This window comes from Pleurodeles waltl, chromosome 6 (genome assembly GCF_031143425.1).
Source record: "Pleurodeles waltl isolate 20211129_DDA chromosome 6, aPleWal1.hap1.20221129, whole genome shotgun sequence".
Taxonomy (NCBI): Eukaryota; Metazoa; Chordata; class Amphibia; order Caudata; family Salamandridae; genus Pleurodeles; species Pleurodeles waltl.
In genome coordinates, this window is record NC_090445.1 from 46881081 (window position 1) to 46898831 (window position 17751).

Below are 17751 nucleotides of genomic sequence, written 5' to 3' on the forward strand. Positions count from 1 at the left end.
ACTTCCAAGAACTTGGGAAAGCAGCTTCAGAGGAAATCAGACAGTGAAAAAAACCTGCAAAGTGGGCAGCTGCCCAACATCCACAGAACATAAATTTCGTCAAGCCACTCGCTGCCAACAAGTTTGTGGAACCTATTAAAGCCAGTGGCACCACCCAGAGACCACGACAGATATTCAAGAACATATTTCTCTCTGTTCCTTTTGTCTAAAGAACTAAAATCATCATCAACAAATCTTTATCTGGCACGTTCTCAAGCAACCTCAAGATATCAAAAGAAACAAGGCTTTGACCAGGAATACCCATTCTCCTTCCAACTTATCTCCAACCGGCTGTTCTTAAATAAAGTCAATGAAACCTTCAGTGAGATCTAAGCCTTCCCTGAAGACAACATCCTCCACCCTGGACCATCATACAGAAATCTGTCCAGAGAGAGAGAGGCACGGAATCCACCCTGAACGGCATTTGTAACAGGCTGGCAGGCTCCTGACCGTCCCTCCCCTCAGGAAAAAGCATGTTGGTTGAACATAACTCCCTGTTAAGGGAGCAAAGGTTTGGAACTCACTTTCAGCAAGAATAAGAATGATCCACACCCACATTGTATTCAGGAGGGCAGAAGAGGGCAGAAGAAACCTGGCTGATCCCAAGTAGATAACCTCATCATCCACAGGTCAGGTCAGAGGATGCACTCCACGTGTAAGTGCATTTTCAAATCATCACAACAGGCACACACCCCTGAAACAACATGCATGACACCCACCCTTCCCCATAGAGCACATTACACTTGCAAATGTAACAAAATAGGCAAAACAATTTTGGTAGCCTCCTATCCAACTACCCAAAAGATGGTAAGCATCTGCTTTTTACTCCATGCTTAATTGCTACAAAAATGTGATCCCACACAGGCCTCTTTATAAGTGCACACTCTACCAACCATGCACACTAAATAACGTATCCTTCTACCTGATGACCCGGATGTGCTTCACAGCCTCGTCAGGAATAGGAGGAGTTATACAACCTCTACAGTATAATACAATGTAAGACGGTCCTGACCTGGACTTCTGAAGAGGGAGCTTTAGCACCCTCCTGTTGGAGCTACAGGGAGTGTCCTGAGCTGCACCCCCTTTATCAGTGGTGCCACTAGAAGGAACCTGGTGTTGCTTCCCCCCACTATTTCCTGCTCTTTACCTTGTTCATGTCAGGGGAGCTGTTCACCATCTTCTCGGCCTTCCAGAGGCGGTCACAGAAGCTGGCCAAGGACTTGCCCAGCTGGCAGTCACAGTGGCAGTGGGGCTCAGTCGCTGAGGCATCCATGGAATACGAGCTGTTGGCGGGGAAGGCCCTGCTCTTGCAGGCATGCATGTCTAGTCGCCACAGGACACACTTGCAGTGGCAGCTAGGCACCGCTTCTGCAGGGGCTTCTGGGTGCTTGTCTCTGGCACTTTTCTGGGCCTGTGGAGAAAGGGATAGAGATGAAGGTAAGTGGACCTCCCACTGGGCGTTTCAAATATATTATAACATTGGAATGTTGGCATGTCCTTTGAAGACAATGGAGTGTTGCGGGCTTTTACTGGCCGGTAAAAGCCCGCAGCGCCAACATTCCAATGTTCGCTTTGTTCACAGCAACAGCTGTGAACAAAGCCTCACGGAGCCCGAGGGGATTTTAATCTCCTCGGGCTCCGTGAGCAATTTGTTTTATTTAATAGAACATTCTGCCCTGAGTGGCAGAATGTTCTAATACCCTTAGAACCAGCCGTAGCGGGCTCTACCGGCTATTAAAGGCCCTTTCCCTTGTTAAATGCCCTCGCCTTCGGCTCGGGCATTTAACGCGGGAGCGGGCCTTTAATAGCCGGTAGAGCCCGCTACGGGGGTTCTAAGGCTATATTAGAACATCGGAATGTTGAGAACTCCATTGAAGACAATATAGGCCCTCATTCTGACCTTGGCGGTTCTCTACCGCCAGGGCCAACGGGGGCGGGAGCACCGGCGACAGGCCGGCGGTGCTCCCTTGGTCATACTGACCGCGGCGCTTTGGCCGCGGTCAGAACGGGAAAACCGGCGGTCTCCCGCCGGTTTTCCACTGACCTTAGAATCCTCCAAGGCGGCGCAGCTCGCTGCGCCGCCGAGGGGATTCTGACCCCCCCTACCGCCATCCTGTTCATGGAGGGAAAGCCGCCATGAACAGGATGGCGGTAGGGGGGGTCGCGGGGCCCCTGGGGGCCCCTGCCGTGCCCATGCCAATGGCATGGGCACGGCAGGGGCCCCCGTAAGAGGGCCCCGCAAAGTATTTCAGTGTCTGCCTTGCAGACACTGAAATACGCGACGGGTGCCACTGCACCCGTCGCACCTTCCCACTCCGCCGGCTCGATTACGAGCCGGCATCCTCGTGGGAAGGGAGTTTTTCCCTGGGCTGGCGGGCGGTCTTTTGGAGACCGCCCGCCAGCCCAGGGAAAAACTCATAATACCCTCCGCGGTCTTCAGACCGCGGAGCGGTATAATGGAGGGCGGGATCCTGGCGGGCGGCCTCCGCCGCCCGCCAGGGTCATAATGAGGCCCATAGTGTCCTGGGCTTATAATGGCTGGTATAAGCCCGAAGCTCCAACATTCCAATGTTTGTCTTCATGTCTCTCCCTTTTTAATATAGAACATTCTACCCTTAGTGGGTGGAATGGCCTAATAGCCCTATAGCCCTTCTGCCTCAGGCTATGCTGGTTGCTAGAGGCCCTTTCCCTCTATATAGGCCCTCCCCTGCGGCTCAGGCCTACAACTCAGGTTCTACAACCGGCATAGCCCTTGGCAGCAGGCTATATGGCTACAATATTGATCATTTCTAGAAGCAAACCATAGACTAAATTGCTCATTTGATTTTTAAATTGTAGGTTTTACAACCGGCCTACTCAAAAATGCACATTTTATCCACGTCAGAAGGTGTTTGCGCCACCGAGGATGAAACCCATGACCTGCTGGTTACACCCAGATCTCTGCAGCAGATTCATGAATTCACTGCTAGGCAGCAGCCTTTTAGGCTCCTCTCCTGAGTAAGATTCAGGCACACAGTCCAGGAATGTAATCCTCCCTTTTATTAGACTTTTTAATTTTAAAGCAGTGGGATGCTAGGCCCAGCTTGTAGTAAAAACTGACAGATTTACGACCCTGTCACACATCGCAGCATCCAAAATTGCTATGCTTTGCGACACGTAGAGTGGAGGAAAGTTCCATATTTACAGAGATGTGGCACTCTCCCCCACTCTCCCAAGCGCCGGCGCACAAACAGGCTGTGAGCGCCATGCACACACCTTTGCACCACAGAGCAAGTGTGTCTGTGTGAGTCTAAAGTAGGTTTTGTACTGGAAGCGGTAGCATGGGCACACCCATGTGACATCCCTCTGGCGTAGAGTAATGCAAAGGAGTGCTTTGTGATAATTTTAGGCACCTTTCCAGCACAGGTTTCAGGGGCGTAGCTTGGTCAATAAGACTGGGGGATGGGGGTGAGCTTCAGATTCCCCAACAATCACGCTGGCATATAATGTTAAAATACATTATACAACTAGCAGAGTGCAGGAAAGGGGCTTAAGGGGCAGTGGAATGTGGCTTGGTGGGGGTACTAAGTGAGGGTAGACACAACATTATGCAAACAAATGTAATTTTTGAAGACTTTCAAAACATAGAGAGGGAGAGAGTTTGTGTGAGAATTTTCTCTGTATATGTACAAATTTAGGGTGAAATCCAACAGATGCCTCACTACACCAGACTGAATCCCCCCTTGCGCAACTATTTGCCACTTCACCCCTGGTAGGTTTGCATTACATTTGTAAAGCAAACCCAGTGGAAAAGGTTTGTAAATCTGGCCCTGTGTCTTACTTTAAAGGAGAGGTGGGCAAGCCACCAAGTTCGTAAGAAGAGTCATGGGCCTGGCTTGGTCCTAAGACCCAAATCACAAGCAGAGCCATGCAAAGCCCCATCATGTATGCTAGAGACCACCATTATCTGTATTGGTTGTGTATTCCATGTGCCATTGGGCTGCATAGGTACCAAGAGCTCAATGCACACTTCCTCTACAGGGTCATCATGGCTGGTAGTGGCACCAAGAGGTCTATGCTTGTCTCTGATCCTGACTGTGTGCTGGCACTCTGCAGCTTTTGCTGAATTCCCTCTCATCTCTTCTGGTGAGTGCCAAGTGAAACTAGTGCTAGAAGCCTCTCAGCGGTTAAGGTACCCACCACAAAGTCCCTCAGGCCCTCAGTGGAGCATCGTTGTGAATTACAGGAGTTTTAACAAGTACTTATTACACTATAGACAAAATTGTCCTGGGTTCACAGACTTTCGCATGTTAGTGGGGGGAGAACAAAGTTGACCTTTATTGTAGACCGTTCAGAAGTGTGGAATTTATTTTGAACTGGTTACTGTGCACCAAGCTATTACAAACAGTTCTTTTTTGAATGGATCATCCTAATACACCTCTTAAACTCAGCCCTATGTGATCAGTACTTGGAAATGTCTCTTTCTTAGTTGTGGTCTGGTCCTGTGGTTCAAGGGGTCGAGTTTCCCTCATCTCACCCACCCTGCGCCCCCTGTGGCTCGAGTGGGTGCACTTCCCGTGCCAGGTTGGCAGTGCCTAAGGGCAACCCAGAGTCACTGGAGCGCCCATATACGGAGTAGTACCACCCATAGCAGCTCCTCTGCTAGGTTTGCAGCTCTTGTGACTTTGGGCACATAGTGACTAGGCCTGGGTGGAGTTTGCAGAGTTCCGCTATGCAGAACTCTGCGGAGTGACCAAAAAACTCTGCTGTGATATGCAGAGTTCCGCAAGCGACAGAGTGCGTTAGGTCACACTGTTTGGGCTGATTTTTAGCGCCAGGTGTTTGTCTTGCGCTATAAAATCAGTGCAAATGACACCATGCGCAGAGCAAGAGAGCACTGCTTCTTTTATGCCACTCGAGTAGATTTTCTACTTCAGTGGCAGCTTCCTCAATGTGAACAGAAGGTTTCTCAAGCAAGCGGTAGCGACCATCTGAGACCTCCTGCGCTGTGAAATCTGGAGTAAGAGTTTCCTTGCTTGCGGTCGCCAACTTAATGTTGGTGAGCGCAAACGAGAAAAAAAACTCAGCTCAGTTGAGTTTTTCACAACTCCATACTCTAAGCAGAGCACGGAGTGGGAAAAATTTGGCAAACCCCTCGAGTGGAGCAGAGTTCACCACCCACCCCTAATAGTGACTGCACTCACAGCTTCCTGGAGGTAACCATTCCTCATATGCATTGAAGGACCATCATGAGTACATCTCATGGCTGAGTAGTGCCTACACTCGTGTCTTCCTGCAGAAGGTCAACGATGGGGCTAGCAGGCCTCTGCACCCTTCTCCATACGTCACGGCCCCCTTCTGGCTCATAGAGATGTGATGGGTCCACAAACCTTGGTTTTGGCACAGAGTCCAAGCCATGACTTTCAGATCTGACTGCTTGCTGTAAGTGGCAAGAGTATGTAATGCCGAGTGGCCCAGCCCCCTCCCATATCTCCCTCACTCCTCCGCAGGGCACAAGTCCTAAAAAACAGAAGTGAGGGGACTAACCAAGTTAGGCTGCATGCAAGTGACATCATTCTATGTGACATTGCACGTGAAATTACCCGGAGTGACGTCAACACAACCCATGACCTCTCAGGGTTAATGACGTCTCAGGAACTGACATCACAAGAAACAACATCAAATGTTAGTACCTCAGACATATGTTTAGCAGGTCTATCATGAGTACACTTGAGCACATTACAGTTTTTAACAAATGAGATTTTGAGTCGTGGTTGTGCCAAAATAGTGACACAACCCTGATGCTAAATCTGGGCCTCAATTTTTACATTTATTTTTTTAAACTCTGCTGAAAAGAAATTGGAAACAGGGAGACACATGGCAGTAAATCTGTTCTGCTTAATTGGTTGCAAAGTCAGCATTTTAAAAGATCTTATGGGTTAAGGCACCTGCTGCAGAGATCTTTGTGTGCCAACTAAATCTTGTGGAATGATAATAATGATAAGATAACTTTGGGGGTGAATATTAGGCCCGGGCGGAGCACACAGTTCTACTCTGTGGAATTCCGTGGAGTTGGTTAAAAACTCTGTGCAATTCCACAGAGTTCCGTGTGAGGCAGAGTGCCGCGTAGTGGCTAGATACACCTGGCTTATGCGCCCGATCTCAGAAGCGCTAAGCCATGTCGGACGGCCCAACCCTACTTAGTGCTTACGAGATCGGGCACAAGTCTCCACACTTCCTTTCACTGACTCCCCTCCTTCCAAAACTTGCTACAGAGGGCCAAGCACACCCCTTGTCTTGCACCAACCTTGCAATCGCTTCCTCTGCACTTACACACAGCCTCAGACCGCCCTTTCTTGAGGGCTCACCGCTAGTCAGCAGCAAACCAGCTCACCAGCTTTTCATAAAGAGCCTAGCCTTGCCTGCCATTGGGCTCTAAGGCACTCTCTCAGGCCACACACATCTGGCGGGCCTGCCGGACTACCACTTAGCAGCTAATGGTCGTGCGTGCTGGCCTCAACACCGTACCCCATAACACCACTTCCTTTCCCAGGGACGCTGGGGAGAAAGGTTCTCTTCAAGTGGAACTCTGATTCCAAGTTTCCTTGTTTACAAGCACAGACCCCCCTATATGCAAATCCTGCCATGCCCAGTGCCGAAGCCCCTGTGCACACAGAAGAGAAACGGAAATGAGGGTCTTACCTGCTGGGTCCAGCGGGGTCCCCGTTGCCAGCAGCATGGCTCTCTGCCTCCCTCTGCCCCCGGGCTGCTGAGGACAGTGAAAGGAGAGAGGCCTTGGTATGGAGCTGGCACTAATGCAGCCCCTCAGCAGCAGTTCCATGCAGATGCGCACAATAACGTGCAGCCCAGTTATGGGCCACACACCACAAGTGCATATTGTTTGTGGTTGCGCTGTGTGGCCCATAACTGGGCTGCAGACTAGTTATGGGCCACACAGCTTAAGCGCAGTCAATCTGTGCTTGCCCTTTGTGACCCATAACAGCTAGTGCAGTGAGTGCCCCTCCGCTCTGGGGGTAGCAGAGTTTTTGGCCAAACTCCATACTCCAAGCAGAGTATGTTAGCTCTGCCAGTGAAGCAGGCAGAGCTCACTGCCCACCCTAGTTAATATATTTGCTGGAGAGATCTGTGTTTTGTGTAGTCACAATTTTGAATCAAAGTAGCATATAGGGTTAATATGTCTCCTGCAAAGCACTTTATGTCACTCAAAGATAACAGATTGTTATTATATGCAAATTAATACAAAGATCCTTCTGTTACATGCTGTTCATAAATTGTAATCCTTCTGAAACTACACAGTGAGCTATGAAGGGCGTGACTCCTCCACCTTGTAACCCTCACTGTCTTATGTACACATCCTCTACATTGATTGACACATATATGATTTATTATCAATGTCTAATATGTATGTGTAAGGTAAAGTGCCCTGACACCCTTCACTGGGATGAGTAGCGCTCAAGCGTTTTAACAGATATAAAGAAAATAGTGGCATTTAAATTGCTACTGTATTTGTGTAAATACTGGTAGAAACCAACTCCTCTGACATTCCTACAGTGCTCTCCTACTGTATATGCAGGCACTGAATGAAGCCAAAGGCATGCCTTTCTTAAGTGCCTGTGTAGAGAAAAGCTGTGTGCCTTTGTTTCCCCTCCATTGCATTTAGGTGTGAAGCCCTCTTCTCCCTCCTCCCCCACCTGCCAGCCTTCTCCACCATAAGCGTCAAGCCAGGAGCTTGTTGGCTGTCCTTCGTTATGGGCCCAGCTGGAATCTGATAAGCCCCCTCGCTGCCTGCACGTTGCTGGTCCGAACAAAAGCAGATAACGTGCAGATGGCGCTGAATCTGTCCCAGTGTCTAAAAATGACACTGGGACAAATTTAGCATATTTCTGTGGAGGCCAAACTCTTGGCAGGGTAGACTCCACCACCCTGTGAAAATAGTGGGTAGACGCCGTGTACCCAGGTGCACCCTTGACTCCTGCCCTGCTCCTACTCACTAACCCAGCTGCTAAGGGGGTCTCTGAAGAGCCACAAGAAGCCTCTTCTTGTGGCTTCAGGCGGTAGAGAGGAGCAGGCACGGCTGGACCCACCGTACCGGGCATCGAATGTTTCCCCGGAAGGCTAGAAGGGTGGTGGCCACTTTTGTTGCCAGGGGGGTGGGGGTGACGGCTTTGTAGCAGTGCAGTCATTGCTTGAAATGGGCAGGTACTGTCCGGTACTGAGTACCTACACTTCTTTAATTTGGAGGTGAGAGTACCTGCACTTCTCAGCACTGCTACCATATATTTATTGGGAGAGTACCGGCACTTCCCAGGAGTAAACAGTTACTCAGAAGAGAGAGTTCCTGCACTTCAACATTTCAATTTAAAGCACTGAGTGCAGCAGTTTTAAAAGCACTGCAGAGTTCCTGGTATATCCAGCAGCTTTCAAGCAATGATAAAAGAGCCAAGATAACTCTGGTGATTAATGTACCTGCTGGAGAGAGATGGGAGTTTTGTCCAGTAGCAGTTTTGACTCATCTAAGGTAGCAAAGAGGGTTAATGTGCCTGCTGCAAAGAATGTGTACTATGTGGATTATAAAACAGTATTTTATGTGCATAGCTCAGTGGGTTACTGCTTTTGTCACAGAGATTCTTTTCCTATTGTGCAGTTTATAAATTACAATCATGACCTAGCACAGTGAGCTATGAACTGCCATCAAAGAGCTGCATGCAAACTGCATTGTACAGGTTAGAAAGTTATGTTTTTTCCCAGTCTTTGATTATCCTAATTTTGCTTATAAGGGGTGTTTGGGTAGAAATAAATTGTTATTAGTAAAGTCAACCCTACCCACTGTGTTAAACCCTGAATCTGGAGTTTATGCTTCCCCAGACCCAGTACTCTTAAAACAATGCCTATCAGTATGGATGATGTGAATCCTACACCTTGTTGCCCCCTTTGTCTTACGTGCCATTGTCTATACTCTGATTTACACACGTATGATTCATTGTCTCTGTATGTGTAGGGGTGATGTAAAGTGCTCCAACACCCTACGCTGGTAAGAGAGGTGCTATAAAAGAAATTAAATGCATGTGAGAGAGGGGATAGGGAGAGATGAGAGGCACTGGTAGAGGGTGATGTTGAGGGAATCATTGAAGAGCCCCAATAAAGATTGTCGGATCCTGGTGCTCTGAAAGGTCTTCAGTTACAATGGTTTGAGAACTAACACAATTGAATATATAATGAAAAATGTGTTGTAGAATACACAGTTTTTTTACCTTATGGGACTGGCCTGACAAAATTCAGAGAGCACAGTGAGGGCCAATACATGTTCAGAGGCTATGTGGAGGTCAGAGGGCACTGTGAAGGTTCTAGAAGTCACAGTAAAACCGGGACCTGGAGGTCAGAGGGCACCGGAAAGGTAATGTTAGGTATCTTAAGGTTCATTGCCAATTTACCCCAGGCAGACTAATGTAAGTGGACTGGGGTTAGTTTCATTAGGGATGCTGCAGAACATGGGTGATATACAGGCTCTCTAAAGCCTCTTTCTCTCATACAAACCGCTGAACAAGTCTGACAGAGCACCTTTTGTGGAGTGGACGGCTGACAAACCTTAACACCCCCTTACTTGTGCGAATCACTGTCTGTAACTTCAGGTGCCTTGTACAACACCTGAAGTGTCAAACCCCTGTGTAAATTTTGGTGTAAAATATTCTATTGTCTGATCCCTGTGTACATTTGATGGGTGTAGAAAATTCTATTGTCTGATCCATGTGTACATTAGGATGAAAAACATTCTATTGTCTGATCCCTGTGCACATGTGTTGGGTGAGGAACATTCTATTGTCTGATCCCTGTGTACATGTGTTGGGTGAGGAACATTCTATTGTCTGATCCCTGTGTACATGTGTTGGGAGAGGAACATTCTATTGTCTGATCCCTGTGTACACGTGTTGAGCAAAGAACTTGTTAATGTCCTATATTTGTGTACTTGTGTTGAATGAAATACTTTCTAATCTTTGGTACCTGTGCTCACGTGATGATTGAAGAACGTTCTAATGTCTGGTCCTGATGTTCAAGTACTGGGTGGAAAAACATCTAACATCTGATTCCTATGTTCACGTGTCTGGTGATGAACCTGGTGTTGAGTTATAGAATGAATCACTTTCTGTTGCCAAGGAATGACACTGAGGACTTTAGTTAAGAACATTTTAATCTTGGAACTTGGTGTTGAAGTGTGCTGACTCCTGACTAATACACCAGCTGCAGGAATCAGTTTTTGACCTCATGGTCAGAGGTTCAACTCCCGGCAGATGCATTCATCCTTTGATCTTCCAAAGCTGCTAAAATGAGTACCACTGAGTTGAGTAACAATAAACATCTGTTATTCAGTGCCAAGATACTCTTGTTGGTAAACATTCACTTTACAAAAACGTGTTATATTATGGTTAGGAATGTTCTAAAGCTCAGATACCAGGCTGCAGTGTCCTGTGAACAATGTTCTAAAGCTCAGAACCCAACATGTGGGTGTCTAAACCTCAGGACCTTGTGTTGAATTGTTTGGTGAAGAATTTTATAATATCTGATCCATTTGTTCTTGTGCCCTTCTGAGAACCTGACCCTGAGTTGTGGCATAAAGTACTTTCTAATGTCGGGCACTGGTGTTCTGATGAGGAACTTTCTAATTCTTGAACCCAGTGTTGAGGTGTTAGAAGAAAAACTTTCTAAAGCTCAGAACATGAGCTGGGAAATGAAGAAATTTCTAATTTCAGAACATGGCCCATATTTACAAAACAATTAAGCAGCGTGGCTCTGCAAGCCAGCTTGCTGTGTCACGCTGCGTCAATATGAAAGTGCAGGGATGCGTCACAGTTACAGCAATACTATGCATCCTGTACTTTCCTCTTTGCTGGCACACAATTGGCTGCCTACCGCAAACGCCGGCACCTTAGCACCATGGTGCAAGAGTGCCTGCGTTGCAGGGATGATTGTTTATGTGCAGGAAGGGACACCTTCCTACACATAAATAATCATTAATGGCATTTTCCTTCTTCTATGTGTGCTGCAGAATACAGAATGCAGCACACATGGAGCAAAAAACGAGGACAAATAAAGTTATTTCTCCTTGTTGCGCCACTTTTACACCACCCCTAGGGTGGTGTAGGATAGGAGTCTGACGCTTTCCCAGCCTTGCGAATCTGGGAATGCGTCAGTTTCCATGGGCGGTCAGATTCCATGAGCGTTGCGTGGGAACATCAACAGCAATATCCATGGAACGCCCCTTTCACACAGTTATAGTTGAAAGGGGGCCATTTTTACAAGGACGTGAAAAACCACCTAAAGTGGCTTTGCGTGGCCTTGCAAATAAGGGCCGGCACACTCCACCACCTGTTGCTCTGATGGCAATAAGGGCTTGTAAATATGCCCCCCAATGTTGAGGTGTCTGAGAAAGAACTTTCTAAAGCTCAGACCCGCTTGCTAATGACAGAACACTGTTTTGAAGTGTTTGTTTGTAACTTTCTAAAGTTGGAACATTGTGTTCAAAAGTCTAGTCAGGAATAATCTAAAGCTTAAAACCCAGTGTTGAAGCATCTGGTGAAAACATTCCCACACGCAGAACCTAGTGCTGAGGTGTCGCTTGAAGAAATTTCCACAGTCTGAGCACCAATGTCTGGTGCAAAACCACCGTACACACACATAATTCCATGGCACAATACAAGATGTACAGTCTCTTTCGTAAGATGATAGGCACTGTGCCAAATGTAACACAATGGTCAATTTCTTTGGCTTAAGCCTTTGAGCAACACCTCAGGCATCACCCGCCCACTCCAAAGTGATGTTGACTTTACGATTCTCTGTTACCACCGACCCACAAGTGCCCAGGTCCAGCCTTTCCTTCCGAGAGGAGGAACTAGGGCTGATTGAATGTCCAGTGTCAACGACCTCTCAGAACACCTCATGCTCTCAGGTGAATGGAAAGAATAACTCACAAAGTGTACCCACCTTAGGAGGAGCCCATGATTTACTCAACTACTCACCCACGTCCAGGCGATGACAAGGAAGAGGACCGGAGTGAGGGCCAGGGGGTAGATGTGCATGCCTGTGGTGGAACCAATGTCTGGAGCTCCTCCCTCACTGGAGATTAGGCGCGTGGACCCTCACAGGAGACCACGAGCACTCGTCGCCTCTGGAGACCAGCAGCACCAGGCCTCAATGAAGACCAGGAGGACCGAGTCCCTCTGGACACCACGTGCACTGACCCTCGAAGGAGACCAGATTTCGAGGAGGGACCCACTCTTTCAGTATCCTGAAGAAGAAACCTGCAGTGTTTTTTTTTTTGGAGACTTGAAACAAAGCCTTTGCGTCAATGCTAGTGCTTGAGCAGTGCTGAGTCCTCTGATGACTCAGGGGTCTCACTGATGGAAGGCACTTCAACACAGATCTCTGGGAAAACCAGACACAGAGCAAGTTCCTCAGGAATCGTGGGTCCTCATTAAAAAACACACCTGGGATTGATGGTTCTAGAATTTGGGTTCTTTTGGGAATAGATGCACTAGATGTCCTTGGTGATGTATGGTGCTGCCCTGCGCACCCTCCCGGAAGACAAGCTGCAATACAAACTCTCAGTGACCGAGGCCAATGGAGTTGTGATCCTCATCAAACTCCACTGGTGATCGAGGTGCTAGAGTATTGATCCACTTCGAAGACTATACATAGAGCAGGATCATTATTGATGGCAGAGTGCAGACTCCAACGAAGAATACCAGGGATGAAGGATGCTGGAGTGCAGACTCCAACCACGAGTACCAGGGATGAAGGATGCTGGAGTGCAGACTCCAACCACGAGTACCAGAGATGAAGGGCACTGAAGTGCAGGCACCAATGAAGAATACCAGGTACAGAGTGTACTGGGGTGGAGACTCCGACAACAAGTACCAGGGATGAAGGATGCTGGAGTGCAGACTCTAAAGAAGAATACCAGGAATGGACGGTGCAGACTCCAACCACGAGTATCAAGGATAAAGGATGTTGGAGTACACACCCCAACGAAGAATTCCAGGGATGGAATGTACTGAAGTGCAGACACTAAAGAAGAATACCAGGTATGGAGTGTCTTGGAATGCAGGCTCCAACGATGAGTACCAGGGATGAAGGATGCTCGAGTGCAAGCTCCTACGAAGAATACCAGGGATGGACGGCGATGGATGTCAGACTCCAACAAAGAATACCAGGGATGGACGGTGATGGATGTCAGACTCCGACGAAGAATACCAGGGATGTAGGGTCCTAGAGGGCTGATTCTGAGGCAGACTGGCAGGGATGGAGTGTGTTGGAGTGTGGTTCCTTTCCAGAGACTAGACCCGCAGCCCTCACACCGAGGCTGCCTGGGGGAAGTGATGTACAGAGCTATGTCTCCCAGGTGTGCTTGTAGGGGAGGTGGGAGGGAGGGCAGGCCAGGGCGTGCTCCCAGGAACACCTGAGTGTCTGCGCTCTTGAAATATGCACTCTGCTCACGTCTGAATGCCATATATTTGTGTGATGTGGTTACATAGATGTACACATCAGAAGCATTGTGCAATAGTGAGGAAAATAGGTGTACACTGTACCTCTGATATGCACCAGTCAGTCTTAGAGGCTCCTAATCTTCACCATGTCATCCGTCCAACTTGTGTACACAGCCAGCCTTCGCTGTGCGCTCTATCTCCCATTCTGCTGTCTGACCTTGGCTGGAAATATTGACCTTGACTAGACCCTCTGACCTTGAACACGCTGTTTGGCTTTCACTATGCCATCTGATCAGTCACTTTTGTTTTTACGAAGCCACCAGACCTGGAGTGTGCATTTGACCTTCAGTGTCCCTTGCTCTTCACTATGTCCTCTACCCTTCTCAATGACATCTGCCCTTCTCTATGTCCTCTTGTCCTTCACTGTGTCCTTCCCTATATCCTCTGTCCTCTATGCCCTCTGTCCTTCTCTGTGTTCTCTGTCCTTCACTAGGTCCTCTGCCCTTCTCTATGTTCTCTGTCCTTCACAATGTCCTCTGTCCTTCACTATGTCCCCTGTCTGTCCTTTACTATGTTCTCTGTCCTTCACTATGTCCTCTGTCCTTCACTATGGCCTCTGCCATTCTCTATGTCCTCTGTCTGTCCTTCACTATGTCCTCTGCCCTTCTCAGTGTCCTCTTCCCTTCTCTATGTCCTCTGTCTGTCCTTTACTATGTACTGTGTCCTTCACAATGTCCTCTGCCCTTCACTATGTCCTCTGTCTGTCCTTTATTATGTACTCTGTCCTTCACAATGTCCTCTGCCCTTCTCTATGTCCCCTGTCTGTCCTTCGCTGTCCTCTGTCCTTCTCAATGTTTTCTGCCCCTTTCTATGTCCTCTGCCCTTCACTACGTCTTCTGCCCTTCACTATGTCCTCTGTTCTTCTCTACGTCCTCTGTCCTTCTCTATCTCCTATGTTTTATGTCCTCTGTGTCCTTTGTCCTTCATTATGTCCTCTGTCTGTCCTTCACTATCTCCACTGCCCCTCTCTATGTCCTCTGTCCTTCTCAGTGTTCTCTGTCCTTCTCTGTGTCCTCTGTCCTTCTCTACATCCTCTGGTCTGAACCTCGCTCTCTGGTCTGCTGCTCGCTCTCTCTGGTCTGCACCTAGCTCTCTGGTCTGCACGTGTCTCTCTGTGACCTGCAACTCCCTCTGGTCTACACCGCACTCTCTCTGGCCTGCACCTCGCTCTCTGGCTTGCACCTTGCGCTCTCTAGTCTGCACCTCGCTCTCTGGCCTGACCCTTGCTCTTTCTAGTCTGCATCTCGCTCTCTGGCCTGCACCTTGCTCTCTCTAGTCTGCATCTCGCTCTCTGGTCTGCACCTCTCTCTCTCTAGTCTCCACGTGTCTCTCTGTGACCTGCACTTCACTCTAGTCTGCACCTCACTCTCTCTGGTCTGCACCTCGGTCTCTGGCCCGCACCTCGCTCTCTCTGGTTGGCATCTCGCGCTCACTGGTCTGCACCTCGCTCTCTGGTCTGCGCGTGTGTCTCTGTGACCTGCACCTGCCTCTTTTCTGCACCCTGGTCTCTGGCCTTCACCTTGCTGTCTCTGTCCTGCACCTCGCACTCTCTGGTCTGCACCTCACTGTCTATGGCCTGCACCTCGCTCTCTGGTCTGCACCTTGTAGCCAGCACCTCCCTCTCTGGCCTGGACCTCGCTCTCTCTGGTCTGCACCACACTCTCCCTGGTCTGCACCTCACTCCCTCTGGCCTGCACCTCGGTCCCTGGTCTGCGCCTCCCTCTCTGGCCTGCACCTCGCTCTCTCTGGTCTGCACCTCACTCCCTCTGGTCTGCCCCTCTGGCCTGCACCTCGGTCCCTGGTCTGCGCCTCCCTCTCTGGTCTGCACCTCGTTCTCTCTGGTCTGTACCTCATTCCCTCTGGCCTGCACCTCGCTCTCTCTGGCCTGCACCTCGCTCTCTCTGGTCTGCACCTCACTCCCTCTGGCCTGCACCTCAGTCTCTAGCCTGCACCACCTGGTGTACACCTCGCTCTCTGACCTGCACCCTGCTCTCTGGTCTACACCCCACTCTCTGACCCGCACCCCGCTCTCTGGTCTACACCCCACTCTCTGACCCACACCCTGCTCTCTGGTCTGCACTTAGCTCTCTTGTCCGCTTACTTGCTGCGGGGACATTTGTTTGAGATTCAGATTTTCCAACAATCGCACTGGCATATTATGTTAAAATACATGATAAGACAAGCAGGGCGCATGAAAGGGGTGAAAGGTGCAGTGTAATGTGGATTGATACTGAATATATTATATACAATTGCGCTTGTAATGCAGTAGGCGGGATATCGGTCACGGTTGTGATGGAGCAACCCATCTGCTGAACTCTAAATCAGGCGCTAATGGGCGGACATTTGTAATTCCACCATGGCTGCTCCTCCAATGAGGCTTGCACTACTGCTATCTGAATAGTATAATGGATGCACTATCTTACAATATATTCCTGAGCACCGCATACACAGACATAAACACTCTCAGAACTCCTACACAGAAACACCCATAGCTGAGGCACAGAAGGATGCTCACAGCCATGGGCCCGGGGGCCACAGAACCTGCTGCATCTTTCACAGGTAAACCCCCACTTCTTCCCAGCCCCCCAACTCATACCACCTAACTACAGGTTGCCTCAAAAATGAGATAGGGTTGCAACCTGATCTTTTTTTTTTACTTCAAGGATGAGTATTTTAATGTCTGAGCGAAGACAACAATAGGCAAAATCACCTAATGTCAGTATTTTTTCCACTTCTGAATACGTGAAAACAGTAATTGTAATATTAACTGCACTTTAAATGTGTTCTAGAACAGTGGTTCCCAACCTTTTGACTTCTGTGGACCCCCACTTCATGATTACTGGGACCCGGGGACCCCCACTGACTCATTATTGGAGTCTGGGGACCCCCCACTAAGTCATCACTATAAACTGGGGACCTTATCTGTTAATATTGTTTAATTTTCTAAGCTGTCGCGGACCCCCAGAGGAGGCTTCGCGGACCCCCAGGGGTCCCCGGACCACAGGTTGGGAACCACTGTTCTAGAAGTTTCTTCTTGACCCCTGTCTGATAATTAAAATGAAACAACATCATAACGTTCGGTCATTTCGACATGAAGGAAGCACTTAACAGGTGAGTTCTCTATGGCCTCTTTTGCCGTGCCTGGAAGGGTCAAGGGTCGTGCCTATGTAGGCAATTACCCCCGTCCGCCACTGTCCTGTGTGTGTTACTGCTAGGACTCGGTTTTAAGAGAGTTTAGCAAGAGAGAGCAAAAGCGTTGCCTCTCACCCACCACCTTATCAAATGGTGCCATCTACAGGATTTTTTAAATAACTACAGCACTTGACTACATTTTTTTCTGGTCCTTTCGTCAGGCCTACCAACATTCATTAATAGAGGTGGGCGAGCCAGTCAATTAACAGGGAGAGCCGCGCCAAGCATGACCTGAGCCTTGAATATATTTCAATATAAATTATGCAACACGCATGTTAGAATATGATGAGGTGTGTTTAAAAATTACAAAAGTATATATCTGTAACATGTGAAACGTTTCACTTTCATACCGATTATTTCAAAAGTATTTTTTTTTTTAATGAGATTTTTTTTTTTAAACATGGATTGAGAAATGTTTCTGCCCCAGTTGTAGTAGTGATGCATACTTGTGAACTAAGGCACGTATTTACACTTTTTTAGTGTGGCATTTTCGCCACTTTTGAACGCAAAGGCGGCGCAAACTTACAAAATACAATTGTATTTTGTAAGTTTGCACCGCTTTTGCGTCAAAAAATGACGCAAATGCGCTGCTAAAAAAGTATAAATATGGGCCTAAGGGCCTCATTTCCAATCCCTTTGCGCCACTGCTGCGTCAATTTTTTTGACGCAGCAGTGATGCTAGCAGTGCCCAATGCATCAGTTTGTAAAGCCCTGAATCAGATTTTACCTGTGTCAGCAATAATGTATGCAGAGTAGGCGTTCCCTCGAAAAAGACACATAGAAATGACGTAGTGAAATTTCCAACTTTTCACTGTGTCATTCTACAACTTCGCTGTATCAAAATTTTACCACCTGCTCAGAGCAGGTGTAAAATTGACAGAGGTCTTTTTCCTATGGGACTCTCCTCGCATTGCTGGAGGTGCATCACTTTAATGACTCAACTCCAGCAGTGCGTCAGTTTAGCACCAACAGATGTGTCAGA

General features: G+C 48.3%; 1 protein-coding gene across 1 annotated transcript in view; it reads right to left on the minus strand.

Annotated features, from left to right (window-relative positions):
• The window catches only part of LOC138301850 (olfactomedin-like protein 2A), a 98346-nt gene extending 96922 nt beyond the window's left edge, over positions 1-1424 (minus strand). The window contains exon 1 of the mRNA XM_069242345.1: positions 1187-1424. Coding sequence (XP_069098446.1) covers positions 1187-1360 — 174 coding nt within the window. The 5' untranslated portion in view covers positions 1361-1424. The remainder of the gene's footprint in view (positions 1-1186) is intronic.
• Positions 1425-17751: the final 16327 nt, after the last annotated feature.